Source organism: Podarcis erhardii (assembly GCF_964252035.2).
Source record: "Podarcis erhardii genome assembly, chromosome: 16".
Lineage (NCBI taxonomy): Eukaryota > Metazoa > Chordata > Lepidosauria > Squamata > Lacertidae > Podarcis > Podarcis erhardii.
The window spans coordinates 13,976,131-13,990,293 of NC_138514.1; the positions used below are offsets into that span (position 1 = coordinate 13,976,131).

Sequence of the window (14,163 nt, forward strand, 5' to 3'; positions counted from 1 at the left end):
CAAGACCGGCTGTGAGTGAAGGAACAGTGGCTGCCAAGATGCCCCTCACTTTGGTGCAAGGGCCATGGTGGCAACTGGGGGCAGGGATGCTGCTGAAACAGGAAATGCTACCCTAAAGAAATGTTAGGCCAGAAAACAGTCTATGTGAGAACGGCATCCTCTGACTACAGCTCTGAGGATTATGAGCTACACCAGGCATCCCCAACCTTCAGCCCTCCAAATGTCTTGGACTACAATTCCCATCATCCCTGACCACTAGTCCTGTTAGCTAGGGATCATGGGAGTTGTAGGCCAAAACATCTGGAGGGGCGCAGGTTGGGGGTGCCTGGGCTACACAACTGCCCACACCTTTCTCTCATTCAGTGCAGCCGTCTCTATAATGCTCTCCATTTCAGGACTGCAGTTGCCTAGTACTTACTTTTATTTGCTCTGTGAGGGATGGGCACAGCTACCCCCTTGCCGCGGTCGCTGTCCTGCGGCTTGGGCGGGGAGGCCGTGAAGCGGCAGATGCCGGGCTCCGATGGGGTGCTCATGGAGGTCATGCTGTCGGCGTTCTCGTTGGTGCCCGTGGTCATCTGGTCAGAGGAGCTGTCGGAGATGAAGCACTCGGTGATCTCAAACTTGGCGTGCTGCAGCTGCTCCTCCAGCTTGGCATGTTCATAGGCACGTGCCAGCTCCTCATAAGTGGAGGAGGCGCTCTCTGTGGACACCATGCTGTTCCGCCCTTTGTCTAAGGAAGCAAGGAGAAAGTAGGAGTTAAAGAACCAGTGTGAAAATGGGAGGCCCTGTCAGTGCACCCATGGGAAAAGTTCCATGGTACTCTAGTCACCTCTTCCTGGGTGTGGCAAGATTATTTGGAAACTGAGGAATGCATCCCTGAGGTTGGGGCAAAAAAAGCCTGTGTTTCTTCAGGGCTGGGTGGTATATCCAAAACCAATATATTCACCTGACAATATACTGCAAAACATGATTTTGTATGTGCAAAAATCACAATGAGGGGAAAACCGTGAAACCGGCCAATGCCTCTACCTAGCTCCATCCTTATTTCAGACATGGTGATATATCACAGTGTTGAAAACCAGTTATCACCCAGCCTCACTCTCTGTGGAGGTGCTGAGATAGTGGGGCTTGGCTCCAGAGCAAGAGAGGAGGGCCTGTATTTATTCCCCAGAAGAGGCATGCTCTGTAGTCCATGTGCTTGTCTTGACTCACCTGTATCCTGGGATAAGCTGGCACTGTAACTGTCGCTTTCTGTCACCGTGATGCCATGCTGGGAGCCAACTGTCCTCCAGTCAGAGGTGAGGGTCCGTGCTGGGGTGGAGGCCTGACACTTGGTGAGGGTCCACTGGCTGGAGTATCTGTTCCTGGTACTATGTGCGGACTTCACACTTTTCCTGGAAACCGGATCTGGAAGAGGAGAGAATGAGCACCACTTAGGCTCTGCAGACACAGACAGGTACTCCCATGTAGAACTTGATTCTGCCACTGCGCTGCTGTTGCTTCCATAGTCTGCCGCTGCAGTGAGATCATATTTATGCAAGTCTGTGGTAGGTGATGTTCGATTTAACTAGCTTTTCATCAGGCCCAATAATTTGTGCTGCACTATCTTTAAAGAAATCAACCCTGAGTGCTCACTGGAAGGACAGATCATGAAGCTGAGGCTCCAATACTTTGGCCACCTCATGAGAAGAGAAGACTCCCTGGAAAAGACCCTGATGCTGGGAAAGATTGAGGGCACAAGGAGAAGGGGACGAAAGAGGATGAGATGGACAGTGTTCCCGAAGCTACCAACATGAGTCTGATCAAACTGCGGGAGGCAGTGGAAGACAGGAGTGCCTGGCATGCTCTGGTCCATGGGCTCACAAAGAGTCAGACACGACTAAACGACTAAACAATATATTTAAAAGGTATTTCCTACACTGGGGTGGGGAGCCTGCAGCCCTCCAGATGCCGCATACTCCCATCAACCCTGGCAGCCAGCATGGCCAATGGTTAGGGATGATAGGAGTTGTAGCCTAGCAAGAGCTGGAGGCTCCCCACAGATCCCCCACTCCTGATCTTGCATCATTTTCCAAAGACTTAACTACAGCAATACCACAGCCATCCCATTTTTCCTGTACTCTTAAGGTTTCATGTACAGCAGGCTTACAACTCGGGGGGTGGTTTACGTTCCAGGGGTGTGTGTGCAAAGCCACAATCATGGATAGAGCAAACCTGGAGCTGCTGCTGTGCAACCGTCCCTGCCTTGTGCCCCACGCAAGGCAAAGATCTCCTGGAGCCATCTGAGATCTCACAAGAGCCTTCCAGAGCCCGGTAAGGCAGACAGCTTAAAAGCTTTTTCCGCACCAAGTTGACTGTGGTAAGAAATTGAAGGCCAAGTCCCAGGGTGGATCACGAGGAGTGTGGCTCATGCATGCATGCCTACCTTCTAGATGGCCCCTTCAGCCTAGAGTTCTGGTTAATATGCTTTTTGGACTAGTTTGCCATTGACATCTGACATTCCTGCTCCCGTCTTGTAAAAAGCCATTTGTGCAGAAGTTGTGTTAGGGATTGGCAACGTTCCTTAGCCTGTTTGCTACCTGAAACTTCCACCTACCTGGCTGGCTTCCTTAGTGAAGTGCCACTCCAGTTATTCCACCCTAGAGGCACCATGTTAGAAACCCAAGGTGCAATATACAGACTTAACATAGGTCAGAGGGACTTCCTTCCCCACTGCTGACATTGCCACAAGTCCTAACAAGGCCTTAGTGGTGCCTGATCTTGGAAACACTTGATCTGAACTGTGGCCCACATTTGCTACTTGATAGGACATTGTGAGCCTTTCTCATGTTTGGTCCAGCTAGGGCTAGAGCAGAGGCAGAAGAGGTTGGCTGTTGAAGCTGTCCTCCAGTACTTACTGGTGCCAGGGCGAATATCAGACATGTCTATTAGGGGTCCTGTGTTCTGAATGAGTGCTGGATGGTGCAGGGAAACACCAGTGCAGAAGCTCTGTGGGTTCACAGCTTGGTTGAATTCTGTGTCCGTCACTGGGATGGTTGCCTTGTCATCTCCTATGGAAAAGGAGTTCGGAAACTGAGCTTGCATCTTAAAATCGGTGTTAGAAAGCCCACTTTTTGAGACTTAGCTGTGTATGCCTCAGCCACATGCAAAGATCCACTGCAAATTGCTGAGCCTTGTCTCTTCCCATTGCCCAGGGTGCAGTGTGAGGCTTTGCCTACTCCCATCCTATAGAAATATATATATATATATATATATATATATATATATATATATATATATATATAAAATTGTCCAGTAGCACCTTAGAGACCAACTAAGTTTGTTCTTGGTATGAGCTTTTGTGTGCATGCACACAAAAGTTCATACCAAGAACAAACTTAGTTGGTCTCTAAGGTGCTACTGGACAATTCAATTATTATTTTTATATATTTCTACTGTGTCAGACCAACACAGCTACCTACCTGAATCTAGTCCCATCCTATAGGTTTGGCAGGAGGAGAAACTGCAGTGCTAGTTTCAAACAGCCCTTGCTTTGTTGGGGCGGAGCCTGCACACAGGTCAAAGGCAATTGGCCTCAGACAGGGGCTTGGCCAGAGGAAGCCATACTCTGGACCAGGGACAGGCAGTGACCAGAGCAAGATGCAAAAAAGGAGCTTACAGTCCAGCATGTGACCTTTCAAGACCTGCCGCAAATGGCTGCTGAGGTCTGGGAGCTCACCTATCTGCTTGATTCCTTCCTTGTCCTCAATGAGGAGTTGAACACGGGGAATGTCAATGTGCAGTCGAGGGCCCTGCGGGGGCCCCTTCACTGGCGTGTCAAAACTCCGGTTATTCTTACTGCAAAGAAGAAAGGCAAAGAGCAACCATGAAGTGGGGCTGGGTAAACCCTTCCTGCAGCCTTGCCTTGAAACATCTCATATGAACAGGAGGTGGCCAGCTTCCTGACTGAGGCAAGAGGCTGCAACAGTCCCTGTTATATGGTGCTCATATGGTGTTCTTCAGACCAGGAAGAAGGCCTGATTCAACTGTGGGGGAAACTTGGGCCCATGCAGGTAAGAGGACCTAAGTGAAGTGGGACTGCACCCTCGCCCCATGCAGAAAAGTTTGTGAGAGCATCAAGTCCAGAAGCTACCAATGTATGTGTCTTACAAGAGTGTCGTGCTAAACAGATTCCTGTCAATACCCACCTGATGAGCATTTCAGCCAAACTTTTGGCATCTGCAAGAAGGGGGAAAGAGTAGCTGTTTATGAGTGGAGACACTGGAAAAAGGCAAAGTCATGTGTCTTCCCCCACCCCAAACCCCAGCTGCTCCTCTAGGGCTTGAACCCTTTGCAACTTGGCAAAACTAAGCCCCCCCCCCAAAAAAAAGGATTCCAAAGGCAATAGTGGCCATATTCTGCCTGAAATAACCCCAAAAATACTTTACAATCATTTGTGGGAGGAGCGCTAAGATCCCTTAGTGCTTTCCAGTCCTGTGGGGGCAAGTGATATCACACTTCCCCCGCCACCCCGCCCGGGCAGCCAAGTTCCAGCCCTGCTCAGCCTCGTTTGGCCTAGCCTTGCATGGAGTTGGCTGATGGAAAGCCCAGCGCAAACCCCTGTAGCTTCCTGCCCAGGGCTGCTGAAAGTCCACAGAACCTCTCCAAGGGCTTGGGCTCCAGCCCATGTGCTGCCACCTGCAGCAACCAAGCAGACAAGCCGCAGACACTTCTGGCTACCGTGTGTGCACCCATCTCCCTCCCATGGGCCTCTCTGCTGCTGCTACTCAGTCCCTCTCTCTGGAGTGTTTCTGTGGGGACCCCACGAGAGCCCAGGCCTCACCTCGCAAGCGTTTCAGGCGCTTCTCCTTCCGCTTCTTGCGGACGACAAAGAGCAACGCCACGCCAAGCGTGGCCAAGATGACGGGACACGCAATGGTGAAAAGCTTCTTCACGTCGTCGCCCTCCCCCTGGGCAGACTTGATGGGTGGGATGGTACCTGTTAGGGCAGGACAGGCATTCAAGCCCTGGCTCAGAGGGAGGCCTCCCCCACCCTGCCCCCAGCCCCTCCCAATTCCCCCCGCCCTGCCCCCACTCACTGCCATCGTAGTCCAAGGTGGCAAACTGCATGGTCTCATTGCCGCAGCCGGCGCTGTTGCATGCCTTCATGCGCAGCTCGTACCACGTGGCTTCGCGCAGCTCCGTCAGAAAGACCTCGTTGGAGTAATTGGCCCGCAGGCTCTGCCAGACCCAGGTGCCCTTGGGCCGGTATTCTAGGACGACGGCCAGGATGGGGCAGCCACCACTGTTCCAGCCTTGCAGGTTCAGCCTGGCATGCGTGGAGTTAATGTGGGTGAACAGGTGCTGGTCCTTGTTAAAGGAGGGCTCTGGAAGGGAAATGATGAGGGTTTCAGTAGTCAGAGGAGACACTGGTTCTTCATGATGGGTGGGCACTGCCTGTTGAGGCCAGAATCCAAGAGCCAAGCTGAGCAAGCATCAGTTGCAATGAAACTTACACGGGTCACATTTTCATTCATGCTTCACACCCCACATTCGTTTTACGGTATTCTTAAAATGGCCTTGAAAACTATGCAGCTGACTTAGAACCAATTAGAAGTGAAACACACAACCTATAATGGAACTCCCCTTTACTTTTCTTGCTCTTGAACCTCTGGCAGCTTTGCAATCACAGTTTTCAGTCATCTCTTTTCATTCACTCACATTGATCAAAGCGCTGGTCTCATCTTTTATAGCCCTTAACAGATTGGGATATGGGTACTTTAGGAACCACCTTTCCCCCACATGTTCCTCCTTGCACACTCAGATCATCATCTGAGGCCTGGTCCCAAATCTGTTACCCTTGGGAGAGGAGGCTGGTGTCATTTTCCCGTTGTTGTTGCAGCAGCACTTATTCTGTGCTGAGCAATGTCTGTTGGCGCCTGTCACTATACAACTTCAGGTAGTTAACCTGACTTTTAAAAACACACCTTTGGTTAATTGCTGGCTCAGCTGTGTGTTATGTTTGTGCTGCTGGAATTTCTTAATGTGCACTGCTAGGTTACTACAAGTAGGGCATTGCATTGGTTTTTTTTTACTGTTTTTGATTACTGTTATCTGCCTCTGAAGATATAGGTGGGGTATAAATGTTTAAAATAATTCAACATGTTGTTGATGCAGGTGTGGGTGGAGCAGCACCAAGTCTTGGAGGAGGGTTGTGGGCTCTTGCTCATTTAGGGGAATGGGCTTCCACCTACGCTAGCCAGATGGGATGGGCTCATCAGGCACATTCTCTTAGCTGCTTCTTTTTTTCAGTACAAACACCCCAGCCTTGACTGCTGCCACATTAAGGAATGAAGGAGGGAGCCACATCCATGAGCAAACATTTCTTTCTCTCCTCCCATCCACCCGCTTGCCCAAACCAACAATCCCCACCTAGGCTCAAACTCTCCAATCTTCCTTAAAAATAAATAAACCCAATTTCTTAAAATCTTCATATCCAAGTGTCTTATTGGGCACTTCCAAGGCTTTCATGGAAGTTTTGCTTCATCTCGACTTCAGGGCTGACCTCCCTGCCTGGCCTGGCTTCTGGTACTCTAGCCCCAACCTCCCCGTCACCCCCCTCATCACCTCTGCCGTGGGTCTTGGCCTCGATGATCTCACTGATGCGCCCAGCGCCAACGCTGTTCTTGGCCGCCAGCTTCACCTTGTACCAAGTCCCGCATTTCAGGCTCTCCAGCTTGAAGGAACGCTCCGTGGAAGTGATGAAGACGTCTTTCCACTCCTCGCTGTTGTCAACAGAGTACTGCAGCACAAACCCTGCAGGGGTGGCAGAGATGGGTTAATGGGCTTGGCGGGGGGCCATGTTCAAAGGAAGAGCTGAAGGTAACACTAGCCAGAGAACCCTACTAAATGGAAACCCCCAGAACACTAGGTTTATTATTTATAATCTTAACGTTTATATTGTGCTTTTTCTTCCATCATGAAACCCAAAGCAGGCCCTAAACTGCCATTTCTTCTGCCCCAAACCTCCAAGGCACTGAGCTTCAGGGTACCCCTGATGATCCCACCAACTTGTCCAGGAAGGGAAAAGGTTGGTGCTTGCAGGTATTTCTTCATTTCAGGGTAAAGGCTCCTCAGATACTCTGCCACTGCTGCTGCCTTGTGAAAAGGCTGGGCTCAGCCACCCAAGCAAGCCAGAATGTGTCAGGGCTGTCTCAGGACAACCCCAAACCAAGAGTCCCAGCTAAGAGCAGCAGGAGAGAGAAGGGGGCCACCTGAAAAAGCCCCCGCCCCCACTTTATATCCTGTGATACAGGAGGAGGCAGCAGATGGGTAGAAGGTCTAGGATCAGTAAAAAAAACATGCCAAGCCACAGCAGAGCTGGATCCGCTGCTAATTTTCTCATGCAGGAAACTGCTTCCTGCCTGAGGGCCACACTCCCTTCTGAAGGACACATGCTGTTGGTGGGCAAGGCCAGAAGCAAAAGTGGGCAAAATTGCAATGAGAAAGTCTCTCGCCACTCCAGCAGGTAGCATCACTTGGTCATCTCCTGCTTGGCCCTGAAAGGCTCCTCCCTTCGCCTGCCTGCCTCCCTGTGGGAGCAGGCGGGGCGACCACAACCAGCCTCTTTCCTAGTGCATTGCTGGTTTCCGTTGCACAACCTGGCTGTTTTCAGTAGTTCCAATCCAATTAAAGGAAATGTATCAAGCCACTGGAGTGAGAACTGCTGGCTAGGGAGACGGGCTTGTAATTACTTCCATGCTTTTAATTAATTGCAGCAGGAAGGCTCCATCCTCTACCCTCCCCACCCCCTTTCTGGGGTTGCAGCTGTTGCCCTGGGAGCACTCCAGAGCCGAGGGAGGGGGCAGGGGACAAAGATAGAGGCTGCTGTTTTGCATGGAGGCATGAAGTCTCCTCCTCCATGAAGGAGTCTGCCGGAAATGGTTAAGAGGCATCTCCTAAGCAGGGCACTGGGCACAGAGCAGGGAGGCCCAGCTTCAAATCCCCACCTAGCCACAAGGCTGGTTGGGCCAGGCTCTCTCAGCCTGGGTGCCTAAAATGGGTTGGAGGTGGGTGGAGAGTGACTCCTTGGAAGGAGGATTGGAAGCAAATTAGTAATCATCATAAACACAGACAACAGCCAGTCACCAATACACAGTTCGGGGGAAGGCAGCAGAGAGGGTGGTTGCAGAGCAACTTCAAGTTCCTGGGTGGCATGAATTATTTTGTACCCACTTTGGTCTGGGTTCAGGCTTGGTGTCAGGACTGAATCAGGCTTAGTTGCCCTGGATCGGTCTTGGCTACGGCTATATCTAGATTGGGGAAAACTTGGCTGCTGTAGTCCACGCACTGGGAACCTCGAGACTGGACTACTTCAATGCACTCTCAGTGGGGCTGCCTTGCAGTTCAGAATGCACCAGCTGCTGATGGGGTCAGATGGCCGACAGTGTGTGACATCCCCTGCTAAGACCGATGTCTGGCTGCCCACCATATGCTCCTGGCCAGCTTCCAGGCTCTTGTCCTGATACAGAAAAGCCCTGAACAACTTGGGTCCAGGATGCCTTCAGGACAGCCTGTGCCCTTATATCAGTTCAAGAAGGACACTGACAAACTGGAACGTGTCCAGAGGAGGGCAACCAAAATGGTCAAAGGCCTGGAAACGATGCCTTATGAGGAACGGCTAAGGGAGCTGGGCATGTTTAGCCTGGAGAAGAGGAGGTTAAGGGGTGATATGATAGCCATGTTCAAATATATAAAAGGATGTCACATAGAGGAGGGAGAAAGGTTGTTTTCTGCTGCTCCAGAGAAGCAGACACAGAGCAATGGTTCCAAACTACAAGAAAGAAGATTCCACCTAAACATTAGGAAGAACTTCCTGACAGTAAGAGCTGTTTGACAGTGGAATTTGCTGCCAAGGAGTGTGGTGGAGTCTCCTTCTTTGGAGGTCTTTAAGCAGAGGCTTGACAACCATATGTCAGGAGTGCTCTGATGGTGTTTCCTGCTTGGCAGGGGGTTGGACTCGATGGCCCTTGTGGTCTCTTCCAACTCTATGATTCTATGATCTCAGCCTGATCACTCAGATCAACCAGAGGAGAATGTTAGTCTCCCCCTGCATTATGGAGGCCCATCTGACCTCAGTCAGAAGCTGGGTATTTGGTGTCGCTGGTCTCCTGCAATGGAACACTATTCCAGCAGAGATTCAGCACAGGCAGCCTCACTTTTTTCTTTCTGCTGTCTCTTTTTCAGCCTGACAAGCTAGTCAGTTGTTTTAACATTTTCCTGAGTAGTCACTGAGTGTTCTGCACTGCTTTTAATGGTTTTCTGCTTTACGCAGCTGTAAACCACCCTGATATTTATGAGAGGGCAGTATATAAATACTTGTATCAATAAAATAAAACAAACCAGACTCAACACGGAAGCCCTTCTGCTCCAGCACTTCTGCACAAACAAGGACAGTGGTGGGACCGGAGCTCTTCTGATATCCTTGGGCCCCTTGCTAAGCCCCTCTTGCCCTCCAAAAACCAAATATAATTCAAAACTTCTATTTACCCATCTCTCTCCAGCTCACATACACAACCCTCCTACAAGTGAATGCTCTATGGGGCTCTCAGTTGGGAGTTTAGGAATAAAAATATTCTCTCCCACACCCCAAAAAGCTTTTTGAGAGGGTCTGGCAAGCCTGACAGAACAGCTTCTCCTGCAGCTGAGGAGCCCAAGTTATTTCCTTCACCACTCAAACCCTCCTGATGCTTGGGGGAAAGAACTGCCTCACAGACTGACAGAGGCACTCTACACAGCCCCTGTGCTTACCTCGGATGGAGCTGCCACCATTATCACCAGGGATCCAGGCCAAGGTGATGGAGGAGGCCGAGGTCTTTGATACAGTCAGCCGGGGCTGGTCAGGGGGGACTGGAAAAAAGACAAGCAGCATGTTGGCCAAATCCAGTTTTAGTACTCTGTTCAGCACGTGCTCTGTGGAGCTTGCGGGGAGGCCTGTGAAGGTGGACCCAGGAAAAACTGGCAGGACAGCGTGGGAAATGGTGGTGTGGGCAGAGGGCACCTCTGCGGAAAGCCCTAATGGGGTTGTTTCAAGGAGAGACTTCCCCTGCAGGAAATGGTGACAGGGTTGAAAACAGGCTTGCCACTCTGGCCCAAACACATGCACAGAGACTTGTAGAGGCAGCCCAGGGTCTCTGAGAAGGAGGAGGGCCCATTCTTTGCGCGATCTCTGCTGGATGGGCCAGTAGCCCCTTGCTGATCTAGCGACATCACCCTTCCCCCCTCTGGCTCACCTTGCACCAGCAAGTTGACAATGATGGTGTCAAACCCCCATGTGTTGGTAGCTGTGCAGGTGTAGTATCCAGAGTCCTCAGCTTTCACAGAGCGCAGAATCAGCGTGCCGTTGGTCTGGATCTGGCGGTGCCCATCCACGGTCACCGGAATAGCAGAGTCGTCACTGCAAAGGAGGAGAGCCGTGTGGGAAACAGCTCCAGCACAGAGATGGATCAGCTGCCGGGCATGGGATTCCCTCCTCCCCTTACCTGTCCTTGGTCCATTTCACTGCTGGGGCAGGCTCCCCAACTGAATGGCAGGGCAGGCGCACATCCTTCATCCACGGGGTGGTGACAGTGCCACCAAACGAAATTATCTTGGCTGGGGCTGCAAGAGGGAGGAGCGGGAGGTGAGGAAAGTGCCGCCCACCTCAAAACAGACTTCCCCCAGCCCCACCCCTGGGGTGTCCCCCACCTCCTGGGCCAAACCTTTTCCAGCAGGCTCAATGGTGACCTTTTCACTCATGTTGCCACGTCCCGCCGAGGTTACGGCTGCAACCCAAAGCATGTACTGCTGCCCACGGTTCAGGTGCGCAATGCGATAGAACAGCTGCTCAGGGCTGGTTTCGTACTCGCTGGGAGCCTGGGAAAGAAGTCCAAAGAGCAATCTCTCATTGGGGTCCTGCCCAGCCAGCCAGCAACCTTGCATTGTGTTTTAAGGGAAATGGCTTTTCATGTGCGCGAACACATGCATGAGGAATCGCAGGTGGATATAGTTTGAAAAACGCTCTTCTGAGCTTTTACATGTGGCATTTCGAGCCCAAGTGCACATCAATTAATGCAACTCAGTTCATATCTAACCTGCTTTACTGAGCATTTTGGAGAAAGGTTCTACGAATGTGTGTTTGTGTGCTTCATCTGCAGCCAGGCCATGCATCAGTAAGAAGGGAGATTATTAACAAAACCCCCACGCTGCTTTATGAAGCCCACTGCAGGTAAGCAGACAGACCCAGCTTCAATGCCAACTTCAATGCGAAGCAATCTGGGAGAGGCCAGCAGCAGTCTAAGGCTGCTGTTGGCCTTCCAACAAGACACTGCAAGGCTGTGAGGAGCAGCTTGCTTTCTGGGCTTCAAAAGACAGAGCTGACTCTCTGCAGTTACTCCAGACATCATCCCTGACTGGCGTGCATGCATTTTATTCATGCGCTCATCAGGAGACTTGCACTTCACACACACGCATGTACATTGTGAGTATATTTAAAACCTAACCAATATTTAAATATGCAAACATAAATATTACATTGCATACATAATTTTTAAGCCAAATGACAGTCTTGACAAGATGCCAAGGAAACAATATTGGGTCCCAGCGGTTTTACCAGTTGCTTTGATGAAAAGATTATGTTGCCCTGGAAACCAGCAGTTCAGATATTGAAATGAACCTGAGTAGGAGGTTTTGATAAGCAGACCCTCCTGCCCAGCCTGCCTCCCTTGCAGGACTTCCCTTGGGGGGCTCCGGAGCACAATGGGCTGGGACAGCAAAGGAGACTGCGAGCGCCACACATGGATGCCCCTGCCCCCTGCAAGCCTGGGGAGGGATTAAGATTTACCCCCCTGGTAGGTGGGTGCAGCATTTCTCCTTGCTGCCCCCCACCATTCTCCCCCACTGCATGGGGGCGGCAGCGCAGTGACACACCACAAGGCAGAAATGGTGCCAGATCAGAGGCCAGGACAGGCAACTGGCCTCTCCCTCTCATTCCCATCCAAAACAGGTTAGCTGGTACCCTCATGCCACCCAAGCAGTTCCTGTTGCAGCTGCTGCCTCTAAATCTGTGCAAGATTCTAGCAAAGGAGCCCACGGCTTTGCTCACTGCCAGTATTGCACCACCACATAACTGTGGCATGTGTAGGCCTGGTTACCCAAGGCAGCTCCAGCCCACTGCAGCCCTCAGCCTGATGGGAGGTGGCCCTGACGGTGCTGCCACTGTTTGTCAGAGCTGGGAAGGGTGCAACCTGCAAGGTTCCCCTCCCCCCCAAGCAAGCCCAGGGATGTCATACATCACAACATTGTGCCTCTTCCTCATCCCAGGACTGACTGAGAACATCCTCTTGAGTAGGTGTGCTATCTTTCCATCACGCAAGCATCTCTCACTCAGAGGAACATGGCATTGCATGGTCCTAGTCACACCTCCCTCCCTCCCTCCCTCCCTCCCTCCCTCCCTCCCAAAAGCTCATTGTGCCCAACTCACCGGCTGCCCAGAGCCTGGGCTGGAGCAGAAGATGGTGTACTTCCGGATGATTCCATTGGGTTTGGTGGGGGGAAGCCAAGAGACCACCACGCTGCTGGAGGAAGAAGGGACCGCTTTGATCCCAGCAGGAGGACCGGGAACTGGGTGAGAAAGAACGAGAGAGGGGAGAGTGACTCTTGAGGAGCAGAGATGGAGCACAGCAGGTCCTTCCTTCCCAACCAAGCGGCGCAAGAGCTGACAGGTGGGAAAGGGAGGTTCTGAACAGGTCACTCCCAGAGAGGTCTGCATCTTCTGAAAAATAGGTAGCCCTGTGGGGGTAGCACACCTGCAGTACCTGGGCAGGTAGAGGGCAGGAGAGCTTACCGGTTCCTCTAGGACAGCCATTGCCAACCTGGTGCTACAACTCCCATCAGTCCCATCATTGTGCAACCTTGATGGCTGGGGCTGATCAGAGCTGTAACATCTAGGGGGCACCCCATAGACCAAGGCTGCTCTAGGAGGTGCGCCTGTTTGGATTTTTACACTCCACAGGTAGTTCTGCACTGGAAGCCAAGGAATAACACACAGAGACACACACCCTAGTATTGTGAGCAAGTGGCTTTTAATCCCCGTGCCTTGGATCCTTGCTCCCCACACCCCCCACACTATCCTTGCAGGCAGCCGGAAGGCTCCTCCTTGCACCTGGTGCCTCCATGAGGATGGCAGGTCTGGGACTTCAAAGCCACAAGGCTGTTCCCTGCCACAGGACTAGGCAGGCTGAGGGGCACCTGGGAGCAGCTTAATGGACTCCAAAGTAGGCCAGGCAGGCGGTGTAAATATTTAAGCAATGAGGGGCTCCAACAAGGGCTTCTTGTGCTGCTCCTCGCTGATGGTGGCAGAGGCAGCTGAGGAAGCCTGGCATGGCCAGTCAGGGAGAAGGAAGGGCTCCTAAGCCCACAGCCCCGGGGAAAATGCATGGAGCAGGGCAGATGGGGGAAATGGTGCAGCTTTATAGATGTAATAAATGAACAATAGGTCAATAAGCAGGTTGGGAAAGTGATTTATGTACTGGATATTCAGAATTTTCAGCTTGTATCTAACTATTTTATGTGTACCAATTTTGTACTGTATAATTTTTAAAAATGGGGAGGCATGGAGGGGAAGTATTTATATTATTTATATTATTTAATTATTATACCACCCTTCATCTAAAGATCTCAGGGTGGATCTCAGCACAAAAACACGAGATAAAAAACACAAAAATGCATAATAAAAGCAAGAACAAAAGCAAAACAAACTCAAAACCACCACCCCCTCCTACAAACACATTTAAAAGGACAGATTCAAGTGCCAGAATGTGGAGCTCCACCAAGCAGGTGCCACAAGATGCCCAGGATGCTGAATTCTGACTGCACAATCCGCTCCCACATGATGCGTTGCAGATGTGCGGAGTACGAGCACACCAGAGCTCCCCACTTCAAAAAATGCATCTGTGCACCTGCTGACCTGGGCAAGGAGAGGAGGCAGGGAATGGTCAAGCGAGTGAACAGTCGTCCTCTTGGATCTCTTTGTGCCAATCAGCCACAGACCATCTGCTTGTCCAAACAGCCTTTGCCCCAGCAGCCCAGCAGAGACCCATTTGTGGGGAAACAGTACAGATGTGGTTGCTCTGGCAAAGGATGTAG

At 51.4% G+C, this 14,163-nt stretch overlaps 1 protein-coding gene across 2 annotated transcripts in view; it reads right to left on the reverse strand.

Annotated features, from left to right (window-relative positions):
- The window catches only part of DSCAML1 (DS cell adhesion molecule like 1), a 56,246-nt gene that overhangs the window by 717 nt on the left and 41,366 nt on the right, over positions 1-14,163 (reverse strand). For both annotated transcript variants that reach the window (XM_081844361.1, XM_081844362.1), the window contains 13 exons: positions 12,500-12,639; positions 10,740-10,893; positions 10,521-10,638; positions 10,272-10,435; positions 9,790-9,888; positions 6,607-6,795; positions 5,079-5,366; positions 4,823-4,978; positions 4,188-4,218; positions 3,719-3,837; positions 2,898-3,050; positions 1,213-1,407; positions 419-730 (listed from right to left, as the gene is read on the reverse strand). In XM_081844361.1, coding sequence (XP_081700487.1) covers positions 419-730; positions 1,213-1,407; positions 2,898-3,050; positions 3,719-3,837; positions 4,188-4,218; positions 4,823-4,978; positions 5,079-5,366; positions 6,607-6,795; positions 9,790-9,888; positions 10,272-10,435; positions 10,521-10,638; positions 10,740-10,893; positions 12,500-12,639 — 2,118 coding nt within the window. The remainder of the gene's footprint in view (positions 1-418; positions 731-1,212; positions 1,408-2,897; positions 3,051-3,718; positions 3,838-4,187; positions 4,219-4,822; positions 4,979-5,078; positions 5,367-6,606; positions 6,796-9,789; positions 9,889-10,271; positions 10,436-10,520; positions 10,639-10,739; positions 10,894-12,499; positions 12,640-14,163) is intronic.